The sequence below is a fragment of the Heptranchias perlo genome, chromosome 12 (assembly GCF_035084215.1).
Source record: "Heptranchias perlo isolate sHepPer1 chromosome 12, sHepPer1.hap1, whole genome shotgun sequence".
NCBI classification, from domain to species: Eukaryota; Metazoa; Chordata; class Chondrichthyes; order Hexanchiformes; family Hexanchidae; genus Heptranchias; species Heptranchias perlo.
The window spans coordinates 36,553,585-36,575,807 of NC_090336.1; the positions used below are offsets into that span (position 1 = coordinate 36,553,585).

The 22,223-nt window shown below is 41.4% G+C and overlaps 1 protein-coding gene across 2 annotated transcripts in view; it reads right to left on the reverse strand.

Moving 5' to 3' along the window:
- sbf2 (SET binding factor 2) overlaps window positions 1-22,223 on the reverse strand; it is a 571,743-nt gene that overhangs the window by 77,810 nt on the left and 471,710 nt on the right. For both annotated transcript variants that reach the window (XM_067993979.1, XM_067993978.1), the window contains exons 22-25: window positions 17,575-17,770; window positions 15,810-15,937; window positions 15,492-15,667; window positions 7,562-7,716 (exon numbers count right to left, since the gene is read on the reverse strand). In XM_067993979.1, the coding sequence (XP_067850080.1) occupies window positions 7,562-7,716; window positions 15,492-15,667; window positions 15,810-15,937; window positions 17,575-17,770 (655 nt within the window). The remainder of the gene's footprint in view (window positions 1-7,561; window positions 7,717-15,491; window positions 15,668-15,809; window positions 15,938-17,574; window positions 17,771-22,223) is intronic.

The following is a 22,223-nucleotide window of genomic DNA, read 5'->3' on the forward strand; positions in this document are numbered from 1 at the left end:
GCCACAGGTTAAAAGTAAGGGGTCTCCCATTTAAGAAGGAGATGATGAGAATTTTTTTCTCTCAGTGTCGTGAGTCTGTGGAACTCCCTTCCCCAAATAGCGGTGGAGGCAGTGTCATTGAATATTTTTAAGGCTGAGTTAGATAGATTCCTGATTAACAAGGGAGTCAAAGGTTATAGTAGGTAGACGGGAAAGTAGGGTCGAGGTGACAATCAGATCAGTCATGATCTTATCAAATGGCAGAGCAGGCTCGAGGGGCTGAATGGCTTACTCCTGCTCTTAATTTGTATGTTCGCCTTTTTGAGGTTTTTGTACCTGACCATTACATTTTAGTTATCTGTGTACATGGACCCCTAAAAATCTCTTTGGACCTCCACTGCTCCTAGCTTTTTACCATTTAAAACATACTCGGATCTATCCTTTTTTGGTCCAAATTAGATGACCTCACATTTACCTGCATTGAAACCCATCTACCACATTTTTGCCCACTCACTTAATCTATCAATGTCTCCGTAATTTTATGCTCCTGTCCAAACTACATATTATGCCACCAATCTTTGTGTCATCGGCAAACTTGGATTTATGGGACACCACTCGTCACTTCCTTCCCATTCGAGTACATACCCATTATCCCTACTCTCTGTCTTCTACCCCTAATCAGGTGCTTTCAATTCCATGAGCTTTAATTTTAGCTAACAGTCTCTTATGTGGAACCTTATCGAATGTCTTCTGGAAGTCCATATAAACTACATCCAGACATTCCCCTGCCTACTACTTTAGTTACTTCCTCAAAAAATTCAAATAGATTCGTCAGACATGACCTACCCTTTACAAATCCATGTTGGCTCTCTCTAATCAGCTCAAATTTCTCTAAGTGCTCAGTCACATTGTCCTTAATTATAGATTCCAATAACTTCCCCATAACAGATGTTAGACTAACAGATCTATAATTTCCTCGTTTCTCTCTCTCACCTTTCTTAAATAATGGAATTACATTTGCAATTTTCCAATCTAAAGGGACAATTTCTGAACCGAGAGTGCTTTGGGAGATTATGGCTAAAGCATCCGCAATTTCCTCACCCACTTCCTTTGAAACCCTGGGGTGGAAACCATCAGGTGCTGGGGATTTGTCAGTCTTTAATGCCATTATTTTTTCTAATACTGCTTTTTTGCTTACATTAACTTTAGTGATTTCCAGTCCTTGATTCATTATTAGTTTCCCTGGAATGTCAGGTATATTATCCTCTTCCTCTACTGTGAACACTGACACAAAATAATTATTCAACAAGTCTGCCATTTCCTTTTTATTTGCAATATTACCCACGTCTGTTTTTAAAGGGCCCACATTACCCTTGACTACCTTTTTTCTTCTAATATAACTGTAAAAACTTTTTGTGTTAATCTTGATGTCCCTCGCAAGCTTCTTTTCATATTCCCTTTTTGCAGCTCTTACTATCTTTTTGTCTTCCTTTGCTATTCTTTATATCTCTTCCAGTCCCCCGGATCTACACTATTCTTTGCACTTTTGTATGCTCTTTCCCTTTAGTTTTATGTTATCTCTCACCTCTTTTGTCGACCATGCCTGTTTTATTTGGTTAAGTAGAGCTCTTGCCCTTCAAGGGTATGTACTGGTCCCGTATTAAGCTAACTTATTTTTTTTAACACCTGCCACTGTTCATCTGTAGTTTTACCCGATAACAGTTTTAACAAGTTTGCTGTCGTCAGTCTCGGTCTCATCCCATTAAGGTTAGCCATACCAAAATCTAGAATCTTAGTAGCTGTATTAAGTTTCTCCTTTTTAAACCTAACATTGAATTCGATCATATTACGATCACTGTTAGTTAATTGTCTAACAGTAAGGGAACATTTACCTAAGTCTGACTCATTACTAAATCTAGTATGTCCTGCCCTCTTGTTGGTTCTAGAACATATTGCTCCAGAAAACCATTTTGAATGCACTCAAGAAATTCACTACTTTTTTGATTTGAGCTACTCTGCTCTTCCCAATCTATATGAAAATTAAAGTCTCCCATTAAAACAACTTTTCTTTTTCTACAAGCCTCTCTAATCTCTGAATTGATACATTCTGCCACTTCATTGCTGCTATCAGGAGGCCTGTAGCCCACTCCCATTACAGTTTTAGTCTTCTCTTATTCCTCAATTGTAACCAGAGTCTCCACTGATTGCTTTCCCTTTTCTGGCCATAATCTTTCAGATGGTGGTGCCAGAGGACTGGAGAATTGCAAATGTTACACCTTTGTTAAAAAAGGGTGTAAGGATAAACCCAGCAACTTTTTAAAAAATTTGTTCATGGGATCTGGGCGTCGCTGGCAAGGCCAGCATTTGTTGCCCATCCCTAATTGCCCTTGAGAAGGTGGTGGTGAGCCGCCTTCTTGAACCGCTGCAGTCCGTGTAGTGAAGGTTCTCCCCACAGTACTGTTAGGTAGAGAGTTCCAGGATTTTGACCCAGCAACGACGAAGGAACGGTGATATATTTCCAAGTCGGGATGGTGTGTGACTTGGAGGGGAACGTGCAGGTGTTGTTCCCATGTGCCTACTGCCCTTGTCCTTCTAGGTGGTAGAGGTCGCGGGTTTGGGAGGTGCTGTCCAAGAAGCATTGGCGAGTTGCTGCAGTGCATCCTGTAGATGATACACTGCTGCCACGGTGCGCCAGTGGTGAAGGAAGTGAATGTTTAGGGTGGTGGATGGGGTGCCAATCAAGCAGGCTGCTTTGCCCTGGATGGTGTCGAGCTTCTTGAGTGTTGTTGGAGCTGCACTCATCCAGGCAAGTGGAGAGTATTTCATCACACTCCTGACTTGTGCCTTGTAGATGGTGGAAAGGCTTTGGGGAGTCAGGTGAGCCACTCGCCGCAGAATACCCAGCCTCTGATCTGCTCTTGTAGCCACTACAGGCCAGTCAGTTTAATCTCAGTGGTGGGGAAACTTTTAGAAACGATAATCCGGGACAGAATTAATAGTCACTTGGACAAGTGTGGATTGATTAGGGAAAGCCAGCACGGATTTGTTAAAGGCAAATCATGTTTAACTAACCTGAGAGAGTTTTTTGATAACAGAGAGGATATTTGAGGGCAATGCAGTTGATGAGGTGTATATGGACTACAAAAGGTGTTTGATAAAGTGCCGCATGTTAGGCTTATCATCAAGATTGCAGCCCATGGAATAAAGGGGGCAGTAGCAACGTGGATACAGAATTGGCTAAGTGACAGGAAACAGAGAGTAGTGGTGAACGGCTGTTTTTCGGACTGGAGGGAGGTGTACAGTGGTGATCCCCAGGGGTTGGCACTGGGACCACTGCTTTTCTCGATATATATTAATGACTTGGACTTGGGTGTACAGGGCACAATTTCAAAATTTGCAGATGACACAAAACTTGGAAGGGTATATTAAATAGTGAGGAGGATAGTGATAGACTTCAAGAGGATATAGACAGGCTGGTGGCATGGGTGGACACGTGGCAGATGAAATTTAATGCAGAAAAATGCAAAGTGATACATTTCGATAGGAAAAACGAGGAGAGGCAATATAAACTAGAGGGCACAACTCTAAAAGGGGTACAGGAACAGAGAGGTCTGGGGGTATATGTGCACAAATTGTTGAAGGTGGCATGGCAGGTTGAGAAAGCAGTTAAAAAAGCATACGGGATCCTGAGCTTTATAAGTAGAGGTATAGAGTACAAAAGTATGGAAGTCATGATGAACCTTTATAAAATACTGGTTCGGCCACAACTGGAGTATTACGTCCAGTTCTGGGCACCACACTTTAGGAAAGATATGATGGCCTTAGCGAGGGTGCAGAAGAGATTTACTTGAATTATTCCAGGGATGAGGAATTTCGCTTACGTGGATAGAGTGGAGAAGCTGGGGTTGTTCTCCTTGGAACAGAGAAGGTTGCGAGGAGATTTGATAGAGGTATTCAAAATCATGAAGGGTCTAGACAGAGTAGATAGAGAGAAACTGTTCCCATTGGTGGAAGGGTCAAGAACCAGAGGACATAGATTTAAGGTGATTGGCAAAAGAACCGTGGGTGACATGAGGAAAAACCTTTTTTTACACAGCGAGTGATTAGGATCTAGAATGCACTGCCCGAGGGGGTGGTGGAAGCAGATTCAATCATGGCCTTCAAAAGGGAACTGGATAAGTATTTGAAAGGAAAAAATTTGCAGGGCTACAGGGATAGGGTGGGGGAGTGGGACTAGCTGGATTGCTCTTGCATAGAGCCGGCGCAGACTCGATGGGCCGAATGGCCGCCTTCCGTGCTGTAACTTTTCTATGATACTGAAAGCTATATTAGTTTAATGTTTTAATAGTATCTTTAATCAATAAGGCTACCCCAACATGTCTTCCAGATTCTCTATCCTTTCTAAAGACCTTACAACCTGGAATATTTCCCAATCATGATCAGCTTGCAGCCATGTCTCAGTAATGGCTACCATGTCATACCCTCTAAGCTGTATTTGGGCCTCTAATTCACTCAATTTATTTCTTCTATTCCGTGCGTTAGTATATAAAACTTTTATTTGAGCAAGAGACCCTAACCTGTTCTTCTGCCCTGATGCTGTCTTCCTCAAACCATTTAATTTAACACGTTTCTTATTTGTCACTCCTGCTGTAACTACTTTAGTTATTTTAGTATTCCCTTCACCTGGAGTATCTATATCACCGTTTGTGACCTGAACTCTGCTCTTATCCCTTTTTTAAGTCTTTAAACTATAATTTTTACTATTGTTTCTGACTGAGCCCTCCCCCCCATTCATTAGTTTAAAGTCCTTTTTACCACCCCATTTATCCTTTCCACTAGGACCTTGGTCCCAACCCGGTTCAGGTGCAGTCCATCTCAACAGTACAAATCTCTCATGTCCCAGTAGTGGTGCCAGCGTTACATGAAATGGATCCCCTCCTTCCCACACCACTCCTTCAGCCATGTGTTCACCTTCCTGATCTGTTTGACCCTTTGCCAATTAGTACGTCGCTCGGGTAATAATCCTGAGATTACCACCCTTGAGATCCTACCTATTATATTTAGCTCCTAACTCCTGATACTCCCTTAGCAGGACCGCCTCCCTTTTCTTCCCTATGTCATTGGTCATAGCTCAAGCTAAGAAGTGGCTAGGGACCAATGAACTGCATACTGCAGCTCTGGTGGCAGTAAGGGAGAGAATCCTGTGTACCGACTGCCTGACACTGGCAGCCGGGATGCAGGCTGCTAACACTTGGGATTTTCAGGATCTGACAGCTATCATTAGACAAGCCAGCCCACTGATCACCGTGCACATAGATCCAGGCTCCAGTGGAATGTTGATGGCTGGAACAAATCTGCCTGAGGCTGCCATCCCTCAGGACAGTAACAGTTTAGGTGAGGTAAGTGAAGAAATTTATAGTCAGATAGGGAGGCTTCAGTGAAGGGAAGGGATCACCACAGATATGCTAGGTTTCTATCAGCACCAGGATATCAATGAATACATCCACAATGAGGTGATGGATGGCGAGGGCAAGGTTTACAAGGGGACAAACGTGCTCAATGGCAAATTAGAGATGATCAGCTGGTTGGGCTGAGGGGGCTAAAGGGTAAAGGGTAAGAAGGATGGGGAGGAGATTTGAGAGCTTAACTCCTCGGAAGAGAAATAGTCATTGGAAGTAGAAGGTGAGACAGTAGGTGTTGCTGCTCCTGGAGATCCAGGAATGGATGAGGTATTTGGAGTGAGGGATAATATCAGGGAAAATGCAGAGACAGGCTGCGTGCTTGTTCCAGAGGGATTCAAGGCTGGTGCAACGTCAGAAAAGAAGCTGGGCTGTGGAGTACTTTCAAGCGGGGGGGGGGGGGGGGGGGGAGGGATCAAAGGAAGCATGGTGCTGGAGAAGAGGAGTTGAATGGAGTATGGCTTGATGAAATGAAAAGGTGTTAGGAGCAGTACAGAGCCTGGAATTGGATGAAAAGAAAAAATGGAAAAGGTAAGGGAGCTGAGAAAGTGAATAGAAATAGCCTTGTCAGTGACTGAGACCTCAGAAGTGGCTTGGGTCTGCAGTGGAAGTGTGTGCATGAATGGACACTGAGGGAGACTTGAGATTACATAGTCCAGTGACACAGAGGCAAAGCAAGGAAGATTTTTAGGGTGGGGGCTGATACAAGAAGGAAACCAGCCCAATATCTGAGGATCTATCTTGAGGAGGTGGCCTTGGAGCAGAAAGCTTTGGCAAGCATTTGAGTTGCTATGAATAGATAAGTTGCACCAATCTATGCTTATGATAACAGCTTTGATTGGGAATTTGAGAGCATACCACAAAATAAAGGAAACAAATATTACTCTTCTGGTGATACCAACAGAATATGAGTGAAATTTTATCTTTCCTGGGACATAGTCTCAGGATAAAGGGTCGGACATTTAGGACTGAGATGAGGAAGAATTTCTTCACTCAAAGGGTCGTGAATATTTGGAATTCTCTACCCCAAGAGGGCTGTGGATTCTGAGTCATTGAGTATATTCAAGGCTGAGATCAATAGATTTTTGGACTTTAGGGGAATCAAGGGATATGGGGATCGGGTGGGAAAGTGGAGTTGAGATTGAAGATCAGCCATGATCTTAATGAATGGCGGAGCAGGCTCGAGGGGTCGTATGGCCTACTCCTGCTCCTATTTCTTATGTTTCTCCATTGATATATAACAATAGCATCTGATAATAATTGTGGCTTATGTGGCTTTTCCTATGACATTTTTCAGATTGTCAATAAATTCTGATACACTATAATGTATTAAATATACCAAACATTCTGTGATAAATTCAATCTTTGTTATCTCACTTAATAAGGGTCTGATTAAAAACCAGCTCCTACGGCATCAAGATTAAGGCTGTTTCTAACTGGATAGAAATTGTAATAATTATGTGCAACAAAAATTGAAGAGCTGCAACTGCCTTCTGCCTCATGGTGGGGGGGGGGTTGTGGGGGTGAGGTTGCTCTGGTAGGGTTGTTTAGTTGACATTATACAGGGGAGCTAGTGAGAGCCCATCAGAGCATTTCATTGTGTGTGGAAGTAAATAGTCTTGATCACAAGATGTGTTCACAAGAAGTTCCTTCAGTCCATTTGTTCTTATCTTTCCAGAATACTGACTATTGTCTTCCCACTGCAGCTTTAACACTCATCTGAAGAGGCAGATAGGAACTTAGTTTAACATCTCATCCAAAGGATGGCATATTCTGCTATCTATTAATAAGAATTAGATTTCGGCACAGTTGTTGGCCACTGAGTGAATTTGTTCCAGCTAACAGGTCTAAATATTACAACGTGAGGAATGCTTTGAATAAATGTTCTTCTGAAAGAATGATTGAGACATATGGATTAGTTTTGCAATGGGAGTTACCTGCATTGAAGGATTCATTTGTATTAGGTGCTATTAAGCTCGTCCACATCCTGGTATTTTGCAGTGACAAATACAGCAATAGGCCAACCACAATTGGTCCTGCACTAGTGTGCAAAAGCTAAAAATTATCTGTTAAATAACCAACCTTGATTTCCATACAGATCTGAATATATACCCCCATCTTACCTGAAACATCATCCTCCTCATTCTGATTCCAGCCCGATCGATTGCCTCTTTCATCTATTGTCAAAACAATTGGTTTCTTTTTCACTGTATACTGACGGCCTATGGTCATTTTTCCAGCCTTCTTCGCACTTTTTACAATATTCTTTGAAAGGGTGCTAGGAATCATTTTAGCAAGTGTCAGCAAATATATTTTAAAGCACTAAGTTTTTCCCAATACAGGGACAAAGATAATTTTAACTTTGAAAAATTTCCAACCAGACTTCAAGAACTTCAAGATATTCAGTACGAAATAGTTAATTTCAGTATAATTTTACATGCAATGTTTGCTAATTTCGGACATTGTTCTTTACAATAAAAACTACAGCAGCACACACTTTTGACATCAATGCAGATAAGGCAATTGACTATAAAACTAAAGCAGAACTTTGTTCCGAGTACTGAATGCCTCAAATAGCTCTCATTCTTTTATATACTTATGGCATGCGAGTTTGTTGCCCCTTCTGATTTTATTCCAGTGGTGCCACTTTTACACCAGAAGGGTAAGAGTCTGAGCTATAGACTTTTCTATGATAAGTATCAAAACCACTTTGTGGTTGGTTAGGTAGAGAAAGATTTGAAGCAAGCTGGTCTAAGTTAGTTTATCCATTTATTTCCCTGTCTCATCGCTACTTGGCAGTCTATTTGATGCACTCAGTCAAGTGAGGACATAATTCACATAACTGAGGTAAGGATGGTTGTAAAATACAAAATAAATGCAAGATTGTTTAGTCAGCCTCAGAAGCTTTCACTGCTCTAAATAGGAGCAGATGCTATGAAAGAATTGTAGGCTGCATTGGAAAATAATTCTCAAAAGGTTAAGAAAACTTATCAAAACTAATCTATTTAAATAATGAATTTGAAGGAGTCTTTCTAGGTTTCAACACACCAGCACTTATTTTATTATTCTTACCAAGTCCTTAGGATGCTAAAACTCTCAATAAAAGAACCAACTTGTTTACTATTGTCAAAGGTATTCATCATGTGATTCTATGACTTCAAATATGTGGTTTCAATTAATTTTTTGCTAACATGCATTTTCTGAAAACACTGACGGTTTCTCTGGTTTTGAAGATGTTACCGTCTATCTTTTTCTGCTTTCCCCCACCTTTTTTTTTTAGGCACCAAGCAACTCCTGCAGCTCCCAGGATTCTGCAAAGTTCCTCTTGAGCTGGCCACTGGAAGGCTAATGCAAGTGGAATTAGCCTGGTTTATTTCCCCATCTCCTCTGGCAAGCACTGGTCTCGACTTGACACTCCATAGAAGGATAGCCAAGATTTTGAACCCAGTAAAGTTAAGGAGCTGACCTGCATCCCACAGCTTGACAATGCTCCTGCACACTGTAATAGCATGCCACTAATATTTTTGTAGCTTTATTAAAATTTCCCCAATCACTTACAACCTTATATTAAAATACACATTTTGTAAAGGACATACATTTGAAAGAAATTGTGGTCTGGAAATACTTAAATGCAGCAATTGACTGTTATGCTGAGTATCCATGAAAGAACAATTATATAGATTTTCAGCTTACAATGAAAATAGTTTTCTAATTCTACCATTTTGATTTGTTTTAAATTACTATAGCTTGTAAACATAATGCAGAAGTGTAGTACATAGGAACAGGAGTAGGCCATTCAGCCCCTCGTGCCTGCTCCGCCATTTGATAAGATCATGGCTGATCTGTGTTCTAGCTCCATATACCTCCCTTTGGCCCATATCCCTTAATACCTTTGGTTGCCAAAAAGCTATCCATCTCACATTTAAATTTAGCAATTGAGCTAGTATCAATTGTCATTTGCGGAAGAGAGTTCCAAACTTCTACCATCCTTTGTGTGTAGAAATGTTTTCTAATCTCACTCCTGAAAGGTCTGGCTCTAATTTTTAGACTGTGCCCCCTACTCCTAGAATCCCCAACCAGCGGAAATAGTTTCTCTCTATCCACCCTATCCGTTCCCCTTAATATCTTATAAACTTCGATCAGATCACCCCTTAACCTTCTAAACTCCAGAGAATACAACCCCAATTTGTGTAATCTCTCCTCGTAACTTAATCCTTGAAGTATCATTCTAGTAAACCTATGCTGCACTCCCTCCAAGGCCAATATGTCCTTCCGAAGGTGCGGTGCCCAGAACTGCTCACAGTACTCCAGGTGCGGTCTAACCAGAATTTTGTGTAGCTGCAGCATAACTTCTGCCCCCTTGTACTCCAGTCCTCGAGATATAAAGGCCAGCATTCCATTAGTCTTATTCATTATTTTCTGCACCTGTTCATGACACTTCAATGATCTATGTACCTGAACCCCTAAGTCCCTTTGGACATCCACTGTTTTTAACTTTTTACCATTTAGAAAGAACCCTGTTCTATCCTTTTTTGATCCAAAGTGGATGACCTCACATTTGTCTACATTGAATTCCATCTGCCACAGTTTTGCCCATTCACCTAATCTATCAATATCCCTTTGCAATTTTATGTTTTCATCTACACTGCTTACAATGCCACCAATCTTTGTGTCATCGGCAAACTTAGAGATGAGACTTTCTATGCCTTCATCCAAGTCGTTAATAAATATTGTGAATAATTGAGGCCCCAAGACAGATCCCTGTGGGACTCCACTAGTCACATCCTGCCAATGTGAATACTTACCCATTATCCCTACTCTCTGTCGCCTTTCGCTCAGCCAATTTCCTAACCAAGTCCGTACTTTTCCCTCGATTCCATGGGCTTCTAACTTAGCTAACAGTCTCTTATGTGGGACCTTATCAAATGCCTTCTGGAAGTCCATATAAATAACATCCATTGACATTCCCCTGTCCACTACTTTAGTCACCTCTTCAAAAAATTCAATCAGGTTTGTCAGGCACGACCTACAATAGCTCCTATTACTAAGTGAGGGGGATCTAGGGCGGTAGATAGGGCTTTAAACTGAAAAAGTTGTGGGGTGGGGGCAGGGATCAGGTAAGGCTAAATTTATATATCTAAAGAGAAAAGTCAAGGCCATACAGCAGTGTAGCGATTTGGGTAAAGATAAGCAGAATATGTCAGGAAGCGACAGAGAGTTTAACTGTAATAGTGCATCAGGGAATAAGGTCAAATCAGGGAAAAATAATAAAAAGTTTGTTCTTAATTCGTTCATGGGATGTGGGCGTCACTGGCATGTTCAACATTTATTGCCCATCTCTAATTGCCCTAGAGAAGGAGGTGGTGAGCCACCTTCTTGAACCGCTGCAGTCCGTATGGTGAAGGTTCTCCCACAGTGCTGTTAGGAAGAGAGTTCCAGGATTTTGACCCAGTGACGATGAAGGAACGGCGATATATTTCCAAGTCGGGATGGTGTATGACTTGGAGGGGAACGTGCAGGTGGTGTTGTTCCCATGTGCATGCTGCCCTTGTCCTTCTAGGTGGTAGAGGTCGTGGGTTTGGGAGGTGCTGTCAAAGAAGCCGTGGCGAGTTGCTGCTGTGCATCCTGTGGATGATACACACTGCAGCCACTGTGTGCTGGTGGTGAAGGGAGTGAATGTTTAGGGTGGTGAATGGGGTGCCAATTAAGCGGACTGTTTTGTCCTGGACGGTGTCGAGCTTCTTGAGTGTTGTTGGAGCTGCACTCATCCAGGCAAGTGGACAGTATTCCATCACACTCCTGACTTGTGCCTTGCAGATGGTGGAAAGGCCTTGGGGAGTCAGGAGGTGGGTCACTCGCTGCAGAATACCCAGCTTCTCACCTGCTCTTGTAGCCACAATATTTATGTGGCTGGTCCAGTTAGGTTTCTGGTCAATGGTGACCCCCAGGATGTTGATGGTGGTGGATTCGGTGATGGTAATGCCATTGAATGTCAAGGGGAGGTGGTTAGATTCTCTCTTGTTGGAAATGGTCATTGCCTGGCACGAATGTTACTTGCCACTTATGAGCACAAGCCTGGATGTTGTCCAGGTCTTGCTGCATGAGGGCATGGACTGCTTCATTGTCTGAGGGGTTGCAAATGGAACTAAACACTATGCAATCATCAGCGAACATTCCCATTTCTGACCTTATGATGGAGGGAAGGTCTTGATGAAGCAGCTGAAGATGGTTGGGCCTAGGACACTGCCCTGAGAAACTACTGCAGCAATGTCCTGGGGTTGAGATGATTGTCTTCCAACAACCACTACCATCTTCCTTTGTGCTAGGTATGACTCCAGCCACTGGAGAGTTTTCCCCGATTACCATTGACTTCAATTTTACTAGTGCTCCTTGGTGCCACACTCGGTCAAATGCTGCCTTGATGTCAAGGGCAGTCACTCTCACCACACCTCTGGAATTCAGCTCTTTTGTCCATGTTTGGACCAAGGCTGTAATGAGGTCTGGAGCCGAGTGGTCCTGGCGGAACCCAAACTAAGCATCGGTGAACAGGTTATTGGTGACTAAGTGCCGCTTGATAGCACTGTAAACGACACTTTCCATCACTTTGCAGATGATTGAGAGTAGACTGATGGGGCGGTAATTGGCTGGATTGGATTTGTCCTGCTTTTGTGGACAGGACATACCTGGGCAATTTTCCACATCGTCTTGTAGATGCCAGTGTTGTATCTGTACTGGAACAGCTTGGCTAGAGGCATGGCTAGTTCTGGAGCACAAGTCTTCAGCACTATGTTGTCAGGGCCCATAGCCTTTGCTGTATCCAGTGCACTCAGCCGTTTCTTGATATCATGTGGAGTGAATTGAATTGGCTGAAGACTGGCTTCTGTGATGGTGGGGATATCGGGAGGAGGCCGAGATGGATCATCCACTCGGCACTTCTGGCTGAAGATTGTTACAAATGCTTCAGCCTTCTCTTTTGCACTCACGTGCTGGACTCTGCCATCATTGAGGATGGGGATGTTCACGGAGCCTCCTCCTTCCGTTAGTTGTTTAATTGTCCAACACTATTCAGGACTGAATGTGGCAGGACTGCAGAGTTTTGATCTGATCCATTGGTTGTGGAATCGCTTAGCTCTGTCTATAGCATGCTGCTTCCGCTGTTTAGCATGCATGTAGTCCTGAGTTGTAGCTTCACCAGGTTGGCACCTCATTTTTAGGTACGCCTGGTGCTGCTCCTGGCATGCTCTTCTACACTCCTCAATGAACCAGGGTTGATCCCCTGGCTTGTTGGTAATGGTAGAGTGAGGAATATGCCGGGCCATGTGATTGCAGATTGTGCTGGAATACAATTCTGTTGCTGCTGATGGCCCACAGCACCTCGTGGATGCCCAGTTTTGAGCTGCTAGATCTGTTCTGAATCTATCCCATTTAGCATGGGAGTAGTGCCACACAACACGTTGGATGGTGTCCTCAATGTGAAGACGGGACTTAATCTCCATAAGTCACTCCTACCAATACTGTCATGGACAGATGCATCTGCGACAGGTAGGTTGGTGAGGACCGGGTCAAGTAGGTTTCTCCCGTGTGTTGGTTCGCTCACCACCTGCCGCAGGTCCAGTCTGGCAGCTATGTCCTTCAGAACTCAGCCAGCTTTGTCAGTAGTGAGCCACTCTTGGTGATGGACACTGAAGTCCCCCACCCAGAGTACATTCTGTGCCCTGGCTACCCTCAGTGCTTCCACCAAGTGGTGCTCAACATGAAGGGGGACTGATTCATCAGCTGAGAGAGGGAGGTAGGTAGTAATCAGCAGGAGATTTCCTTGCCCATGTTTGACCTGATGCCATGAGAAGTTAAAATTAAAAGGTGCTTTATCTGAATCCACAAAGCTTTTGTAACAAGATAGACGAATTAATGGCACAAATAGAGATAAATGGGTTTGATCTAGTAGCCATTACTGAGACGTGGTTGCAAGGTGACCAAGGTTGGAAACTAAATATTCCAGGGTACTTGACTTTTTGGAAAGACAGACAAATTGGAAAAGGAGCGGTGGTAGCCCTGATAATAAAGGATGACATAAGGACAGTCGTGAGAAAGGATCTTGGCTCAAAAGATTAGGAAGTGGAATCAGTATGGGTGGAGCTAAGAAATTACAAGGGGCAGAAAACACAGATGGGAGTAATTTATAGGCCCCCTAACAGTAGTTAAACTGTTGGACAGAGTATTAATCAAGAAATAAGAGGAGCTTGTAACAAAGGTAATGCAGTAATTGTGGGGGACTTTAATCTTCACATAGACTGGGCAAATCAATATGGCAAAAGTAGTTTGGAGGACGGCCTCATGGAATGCATTCGAGCTAGTTTCCTAAAACAATACCTTGTGGAACCAATCAGGGAACAGGCTATTTTAGATCTTGCCTTGTATAATGAGACACAGTTAATCAGTAATCTCATAGTAAGGGATCCTCTGGGGCAGAGTGATCATAATATGATAGAATTTCAGATTGAGTTCGAGAGCGACATACTTAAGTCCGAAACTAGAGTCTTAAACTTAAACAAAGCTAATTACATAGGTATGAGGGGCGAGTTGGCTAAGGTTGATTGGGAAATTAGGTAAAAAGATATGACGGTAGATAAGCAATGGTGAACATTTAAAGAAATATTTCGTAATTCTCAATGAATATACATTCCATTCAGGAATAAAAACTCCATGGGAAAAGTGATCCATCCGTGGGTAACTAAAGAAGTTAAGGATAGTATTGCACTGCAGCAAGGCTTCTTCGATAGCACCTCCCAAGCCCACGACCTCTACCACCTTGAAGGACAAGGGCAGCAGGCACATGGGAACAACACCACCTGTACGTTCCCCTCTAAGTCACACACCATCCCGACTTGGAAATATATCGCCGTTCCTTCATCGTCGCTGGGTCAAAATCCTGGAACTCCCTACCTAACAGCACTGTGGGAGAACCTTCACCACATGGAATGCAGCGGTTCAAGAAGGCGGCTCATCACCACCTTCTCAAGGGCAATTAGGGATGGGCAATAAATGCCGGCCTTGCCAGCGACATCCACATCCCATGAACGAATAATAAAAAAAAGAATGGGCCTATACTCTCTGGAGTTTAGAAGAATGAGAGGTGATATCATTGAAACATATAAGATTCTGAGAGGGCTTGACAGGGTAGTTACTGAGAGGCTGTTTCCCCTGGCTGGAGAGTCTAGAAATAGGGGTCACAGTCTTCGGATTGGGGTCGGCCACTTAGGACTGAGATGAGGAGAAATTTCTTCACTCAGAGGGTTGTGAATCTTTAGAATTCTCTACACCAGAGGAATGTGGATGCTGAGCCGTTGAGTATATTCAAGGCTGAGATCGATAGATTTTTGGACACTAAGGGAATCAAGGAATATGGGGATCAGGCGGGAAAGTGGAGTTGAGGTCAAAGATCAGCCATGATCTTATTGAATGGCGCAGCAGGATCGACGGGCCATATGGCCAACTCCTGCTCCCATTTCTTATGTTCTTAGCAAATCGACTGCTGCCTTAGTACTAATTGCATTCTAACCAATCCTAACCATAACCACAAAAAGTTATGGCTAGTTAAAGCCACGTTATCATCAACAGCAAAATGTTTGTGGCCCTAATTATTACTGAGTGGCCTCATAATTAGAATCATAGAAGTTTACAACATGGAAACAGGCCCTTCGGCCCAACACGTCCATGTCGCCCAGTTTATACCACTAAGCTAGTCCCAATTGCCTGCACTTGGCCCATATCCCTCTATACCCATCTTACCCATGTAACTGTCCAAATGCTTTTTAAAAGACAAAATTGTACCCGCCTCTACTACTGCCTCTGGCAGCTCGTTCCAGACACTCACCACCCTTTGAGTGAAAAAATTGCCCCTCTGGACCCTTTTGTATCTCTCCCCTCTCACCTTAAATCTATGCCCCCTCGTTATAGACTCCCCTACCTTTGGGAAAAGATTTTGACTATCTACCTTATCTATGCCCCTCATTATTTTATAGACTTCTATAAGATCACCACTCTCACACTTACCGAAAAGAAGTGTTCTTTTCCTTCTGCTTTGGCAAAATTATCTGTGGTGCATTCTGACCTGCAGCAAAGGCAAAAGTGCTGAAGACTGACTGTGGATACCGAAACTTCACAATGTGCTTCTTGAAGATCTCCACCATCTCAGAGTTCACTTCTTCATCAAATGCTACTTTAATTATCTGTAACAGTAAATTGACAAGATATTTTACTGCTCTGGTACTAGTCCATTCATATGGATTAGTTAGAAAAATAAATCCTGTGCACCAATTTGCACAAATTGAACGTCAATTAATCTGGAACAAATCTGTGGATGAAGTATACCTGAAAGGTTGCTGATCGAATCTGTAGTCCCTCTTGCATATTTTGTTGGAGCTGGTTTTGTATGCTGATCTTTTTTTCCTTTGTCATTGATGCAATGGGAAAACTCCGAACTATTGTTTGCTCGCCCACTATACAAAATATATATATAAAAGGAACAACTTTTGAGCCAAAATGAACATATATATATTTTTAATATTCCCTCCAAAATAATAAAAAAATAAACAAAAAAAACTGATAAATTCTTGTTATCGTCTTTCTTATTTCTTTATGTGACTTTGTTCCAGGTGTTGCAAACATATTGTAGTATTCTGGCACAATAATCATCCTACCTTTAGGTAGAAGTTACTGTACAGAAACATAATGACATCTGACACTATTTTTGAAAGGCTGTCTCCTAATACTGAAACCCCAGCTTCAAATTCAGAGAATAGGAAATTCCAAATGTTAGTGGGCTTTGCTTTCAAAATCTATGGGGATAGATGTCAAGTTATGTTTCCACACAGTGCCATATATTAACTTCAATAATCACTCTACATCCTACATTGAAGTGCCAGGAGGCATCCTATTTGTATTCTCTGAAACAGTATTACTTTTTCACTCCATGTCGGGGGACTTGATTCTCAGGGCGTAACTTATTTATGTTTATCTATAGCTCCTTGAAACTTTCCCTGGCTGTAGAAATAAAAGGTGTTAGCCAAGGAAACTAGTGTGTCAAATCAATGGTTACAGATACCAGTATGCTAAGTGTGAATGGTTCTGAGCTTAAACCATACTTAAGAAAAGACATACTTGCTCTCGAGGAAGTACAAAGAAGGTTCACTCGGTTAATCCCGGGGATGAGGGGGTGGACATATGAGGAGAGGTTGAGTAGATTGGGACTCTACTCATTGGAGTTCAGAAGAATGAGAGGCGATCTTATTGAAACATATAAGATTGTGAAGGGGCTTGATCGGGTGGATGCGGTAAGGATGTTCCCAAGGATGGGTGAAACTAGAACTAGGGGGCATAATCTTAGAATAAAGGGCTGCTCTTTCAAAACCGAGATGAGGAGAAACTTCTTCACTCAGAGGGTAGTGGGTCTGTGGAATTTGCTGCCCCAGGAAGCTGTGGAAGCTACATCATTAAATAAATTTAAAACAGAAATAGACAGTTTCCTAGAAGTAAAGGGAATTAGGGGTTACGGGGAGCGGGCAGGAAATTGGACATGAATTTAGATTTGAGGTTAGGATCAGATCAGCCATGATCTTATTGAATGGCGGAGCAGGCTCGAGGGGCTGATTGACCTACTCCTGCTCCTATTTCTTATGTTCTTATATGTGTGGTATGAAAGCTTTGTTAGTTATTTTGTAATGTAGCAGTAATGTCAATAAGATGACTATTTCCACCGATTTTTAACTGTAAAATTGGATATTACTGTACCACACAATTGTGAGGTATGAACAGAATAACCGATATATGAGTGGTGGGACAGCAGAAAGCAATTCAACATATGGCATGAGGTAACATTTAATCCACAACCCCAAAGGATGAATGAGGTGTATCTTCCTAACACTGTTGTGTTCCTCAATTGTTAATCTACAAATGCAGTATTTACAAAAGTATCCCAGTCACAAGAAATTTGGTGAAAATCTGCCAAGTGTTTTTTTTTTAAAACTTACTGGCTAAAAACAGCATTGTAACATAAATTTCTCATTTCCTAATTAAGTTCATATGCTTAATTCTTAATGTTATAAATGTAAACTATTTAAAAAAAAAAAAATCCTACCCAAGGGATCGTGCGGTGCGCCCTTGAAAATAATTCTGTATGTGGTTAGAAATAAGGCCCCCTCTGCAGGCAGAATGTGCGGTCCACCTAGTGTTCCTCCTGATGCCTCCTCTCGACCATCTGGGTCCAGAATAACACGCAAGCCCTCACCAACAAACTCTTCACCTGGTAGTAAAGCTGGCCGCAGAATCTTGGGCTAAAAAAAGTATGGGAAAAATAAACTGCAATGACTGTATGAACAACATACTTCAAGCGGCCATATCTCTTCTGTTGATTTGCACAAGGATCGCAAAGAAATATTTGATTTTGGTTAGTAACGTATTTTGGTTTGTTTAATACATTTGGTTACAATTAAGAGTTTTCTGTTGCTCCGGAAAAGTTAAAATTTATACTCAAAGCACCAATTTGATGATAAACATTAATACAAAACTTTCACAAGAGAGATTATAAAATATAATGAACCAACAATAGAGATATGCTGCTCTTAATGAATATAGGAATTGTTCACCCTTCTAAGTAGGAAGTTCGATACAAATTGTAGTGGTACCTACTCAGCAGTCCTTGGCTGTAGGTCTTCAGTGCCAGGTTGCTTCGTCAATTCTGCCACAGTGTACCGTACACAGGAGGTGAGAATCCCACAGTCTTCTACACAACCTGGTCAGGTTACTCAGCCGTAACTGCTTTGTGGTCCGAGAAGTAGCTGGTGAGCAATTCCAGGTATTTCAGGCTTCCTTTTTAGGTCAATGTCTAGTCCAGTTACCAACTGGTGACCTGACCCTTTCAGCTTTCACTGCAACTTTTAAAATTTAGTTCTCTTCTTCACAATTACATATGGCATTAAATCTGTTGATCCAAGCCAACCATTTCACCACTATTTCACTTCTTTGATTAATTTAATATTTAAAGTTTTGTTTCTAACAAAAATAAAACCAAAGTTTATCTCTTTTCATTTATTCTTCATTTTTGCTTTTTTCTGAGTCTCCTCTACTCTCCTTCACTGGGTCTCTACTCTCCTTCACCTTTTGTTTCCACTTTAATGCACTTTTTTTCACCTCTATCTTTTTTCCACAACATTCTACCCCACCTTTATTTTCATTTGTAATTCCAGGTTTATTTTCTCCATATAAGTCTCCTTTTCGTTACTGACGGATAGTCTTACAACTCTGCTTCACCCTTTCTTCTTTCACCAGGTTTTCTGCAAAACCATATATGAGTTTGTATTTCCAGCCGTTCCCCACATGCAGAAAGGCATGGCTTCTCAACAATCCACTACTGTTTTACACCTGTGATCTGGGGTGCAGGTCAGTGTGGGACCTTTATTCCGTTATTTTAAAAACAGAGATTTAAAAAAGATGCCTGGTTTTTGGGACTGGGGCTGTGTTAGCGTGTAACTTTATTATTTTCTTTCCATTCGGAGAGCTGATGGTTTGGAGCTTTTTCTTCATTTTCAAGTGGTTGTGTACTTTCTCTGGACTACCCATGAAATTTATCAGCAAAACCCTCACCAAACATTATTTCTCTAAATGATAAGTTGATAACTTCAACAGTTGCATAATAACACTAAAGAGTAACTGCATCAACAGGTCCATAAAAATACCTACTTAGTCTGTAACCACCTAGATATGTGATTCAAATGAAATTAGGACCAACTTTGGATGAGCATTTATTCGTCCTGTGACCCAATCTTGTTTGTCTGTGAAGTCTCTCTCATTATAGTTCAAACCTATTTTGTCTTAATTCTTCCATTACATCGCAGGACTAGGTAGAATTTGCAACATTCAATCTTGCAGTTCTGTTATACAGTAGAGGTTAATTTTAGTAGTAGGTATATATACTTAGTAATTTGGTAATCAGTTTAAATAGATTTGTCCTATTTAAGATTCCCCTCCCCACCAACATATGAATTATTATACTCTTCAATCTACCACGTTCAGAAAAGTAAGCTTCAGTGATTTTCTAAGTCACTCCCGAGATGTTTGCATAGATCTGTTCCACCAGTTTGGAAACGAACTGTCATCCATGATCCAAATAGTTGTACGCAGGGTTCTTAAGTGGATGAAGATCTCTCTGGCTAATCTTTTGTAGCTGACAGTTGCCAGGGCCTTCTGATGTATAAATTCCACCACATTTAGGATACTAGTTTCCAACATTAAAGTTGTACATTTCCACTATGGATTCCACAATTTCCACATACTATTTCTGATGATTTCACCGCTTTATTAAAGTTGCACCAAATTCGATAGAAGATGTTTTTTCAGATTTGTATTGTTAACTAAAGTGATTTGTAAATATGTTCCATAATGTCTTTTAAAACACAGGCCAATAGAAAGTTTTTAGGATCCATTCAATGGATTTTATGTTAATTTTACAAGTTGTTTTGAATGAAGACTCAGTAACTCTCATTCATCAGGTCCAACAAACTTTTGGCAAATCTTATTTATGCATAAAGATATACGGGTGCTCCATTTCATTAGTTGAGAAGCATTTTTGTCACTATTTATTAAGATTTCATGCATGATAATTATTTTGGCATCTTCGTGCAACTGGGGCAACAGTTTCTTGAACTGCTATATTTTCTGCAACACAACTATTATTTTCTCAAAATTTTGCTGATTATAGTTTGTTTATAGGTTTGCAAATCACACAATCCATTACATTGGCCTTTCTGCACAGAACTGGGTTCTAGGACAATTCCACCACGCCGGTGCAGCTGCCTTCAAACTGACCAGACAGTCTTACAAGTTTTCCAACTGTTTCTGCTCTGTCATTGCATTCTTGGTAAATTGGCAAGTTTCTAGCAGCCCACGATCTGGAATATGACAAGTATTGTCTAGTGACTCATCCAAAATTGCTTCTGGATCCTTAGTGAATTCCCACTACTGTTTTGGAGGAAAACAATCAGTGTCCTAAAGGTGAGAAAAAGTTTCCACTTAATGACATGGGACTTAGAATCTGGACCATTATTTGGACTACAGTAAGTTGAAACACTAGGTCAATTTCCCTTTCTTGTATGACGTTTACAGGGAAAGTATTGTTTGTTCCATTATTATTCCATGGACTAACTGCTGCTCTGGCTCATGGTCAAATGCTGATAGGTAATCTTCTGCATCCACATACACATTCTAGGTTCCCAACTTATCCAGAGTGCTTTTGAATAGCCCCAGATAAGGGTGCTGAAAAGCTCCGCCTTTACTGCTGTATTTTTAGCTTCTCTTGATGTTCTTTTTTAGCGCAATATTCTGACTAGTCTTTCTGGACTGATTTACTTCTCTGTAGGCATATCCTTGGAGTTTCATTTTCTCACTCCTTGATATCCATTTTGAACATTGTTAGCCATTTCTCATCAATCTTTGATATCCATTATTTGATTTTCTCTTGCCGTAACTCATAGTTAGTGGTCCTTATTTGTTTAGCCATATCCTGATTAAGTACAGGATGACTTCCCTATGAAGCCGCTTCAAATTGTTCTAACTTCTTTCTAAACACCTAGTCAACAAATATTTTCATCTCTCATTGGGATCTAGCAACTTTAGCTTCACTTTCCAGAATCCTAGTTCCATGCTTTATCGGCTCCCTTTTAGTTTTTGATTCTGAGCTCATATTCAGTATTTTGTCTTCCATTCTACGCAGGCCCTCTTTCAGCCTTCTTTAGAACTTTTATTTACATTGGCTTTAACAGTTAATTCACATTCCAGATGAATTTCAATTCTTGTAAGTTTTAAAAAACAACTTCTGAGTCTCTTGTAGGGTTCATATTAGAAGGGGAATACAATGAATTACTCATTGACTATAGTCGTTATACCTTCCATTTACACAGAACTGATATAATTTGAGTTTCTGCATCATTTTCCAACCTTTCCTTTTTTGGCGATAGGACTTTTCTACACCAAGCAGTAGTTTCTTGAAATACTTGGAATCATTTGTGATGATTCATAATCTGTTTCCTCAGTTATGGTTACACCTTTCTTTTTTAGGTAGCAAAACCCAACTTAGCTATCTTAAGGCAGCAGGCTGTCTTGGCAACTGATGATACTCCATTGCAAGGAACCATATCTTCCCTCCTTTAAAAAAAATGGCAGCCTACCGTTCCCTTTTAAACAAAATTTGGATAACTTTATTGCAGTGGAATAACAGTGCCGATACTCCCCAGCACAGGTAACACTGTTCTGTTGTGGAGTATTGTGAGCCTGTGCAAATGGAAATTGTATGGGCTTCTGCGTAACCTGGTTGGACCATTCAGCTAGGGCTACTTTATGATTAGTGAAGAAGATGGTGAACAATTCTAGGCAGTTCTCATTCTTTTTCAAGCCAATGCTGGGACTAGTGTCTGGTAAATAGTTTGGTCCACTGCACTTTTTATTTCCTTGTCTTCCCTTTCTCTGAATTTCCCCATGTTGACAGACTCTGTACAGTCACAAGCAGTTCTGCCCACAAAAATCAAAGTTGTTCCTTGGTAAACCATCTAGGAGATGCATTTGACTGGTTAGGAAACACTCATCAACTTGTTTCTCCTCTCTCTCTACCTGGCCTGCACTGGTGCAATTTATCCTTCGAGGGGAAACCTGAATATGAATGACAAGTGAGACTGGAATTTAAACTCAAGACTCATGACTAGGGAGCCCAATCCTCCAAAATATTTTCCTGCTTTG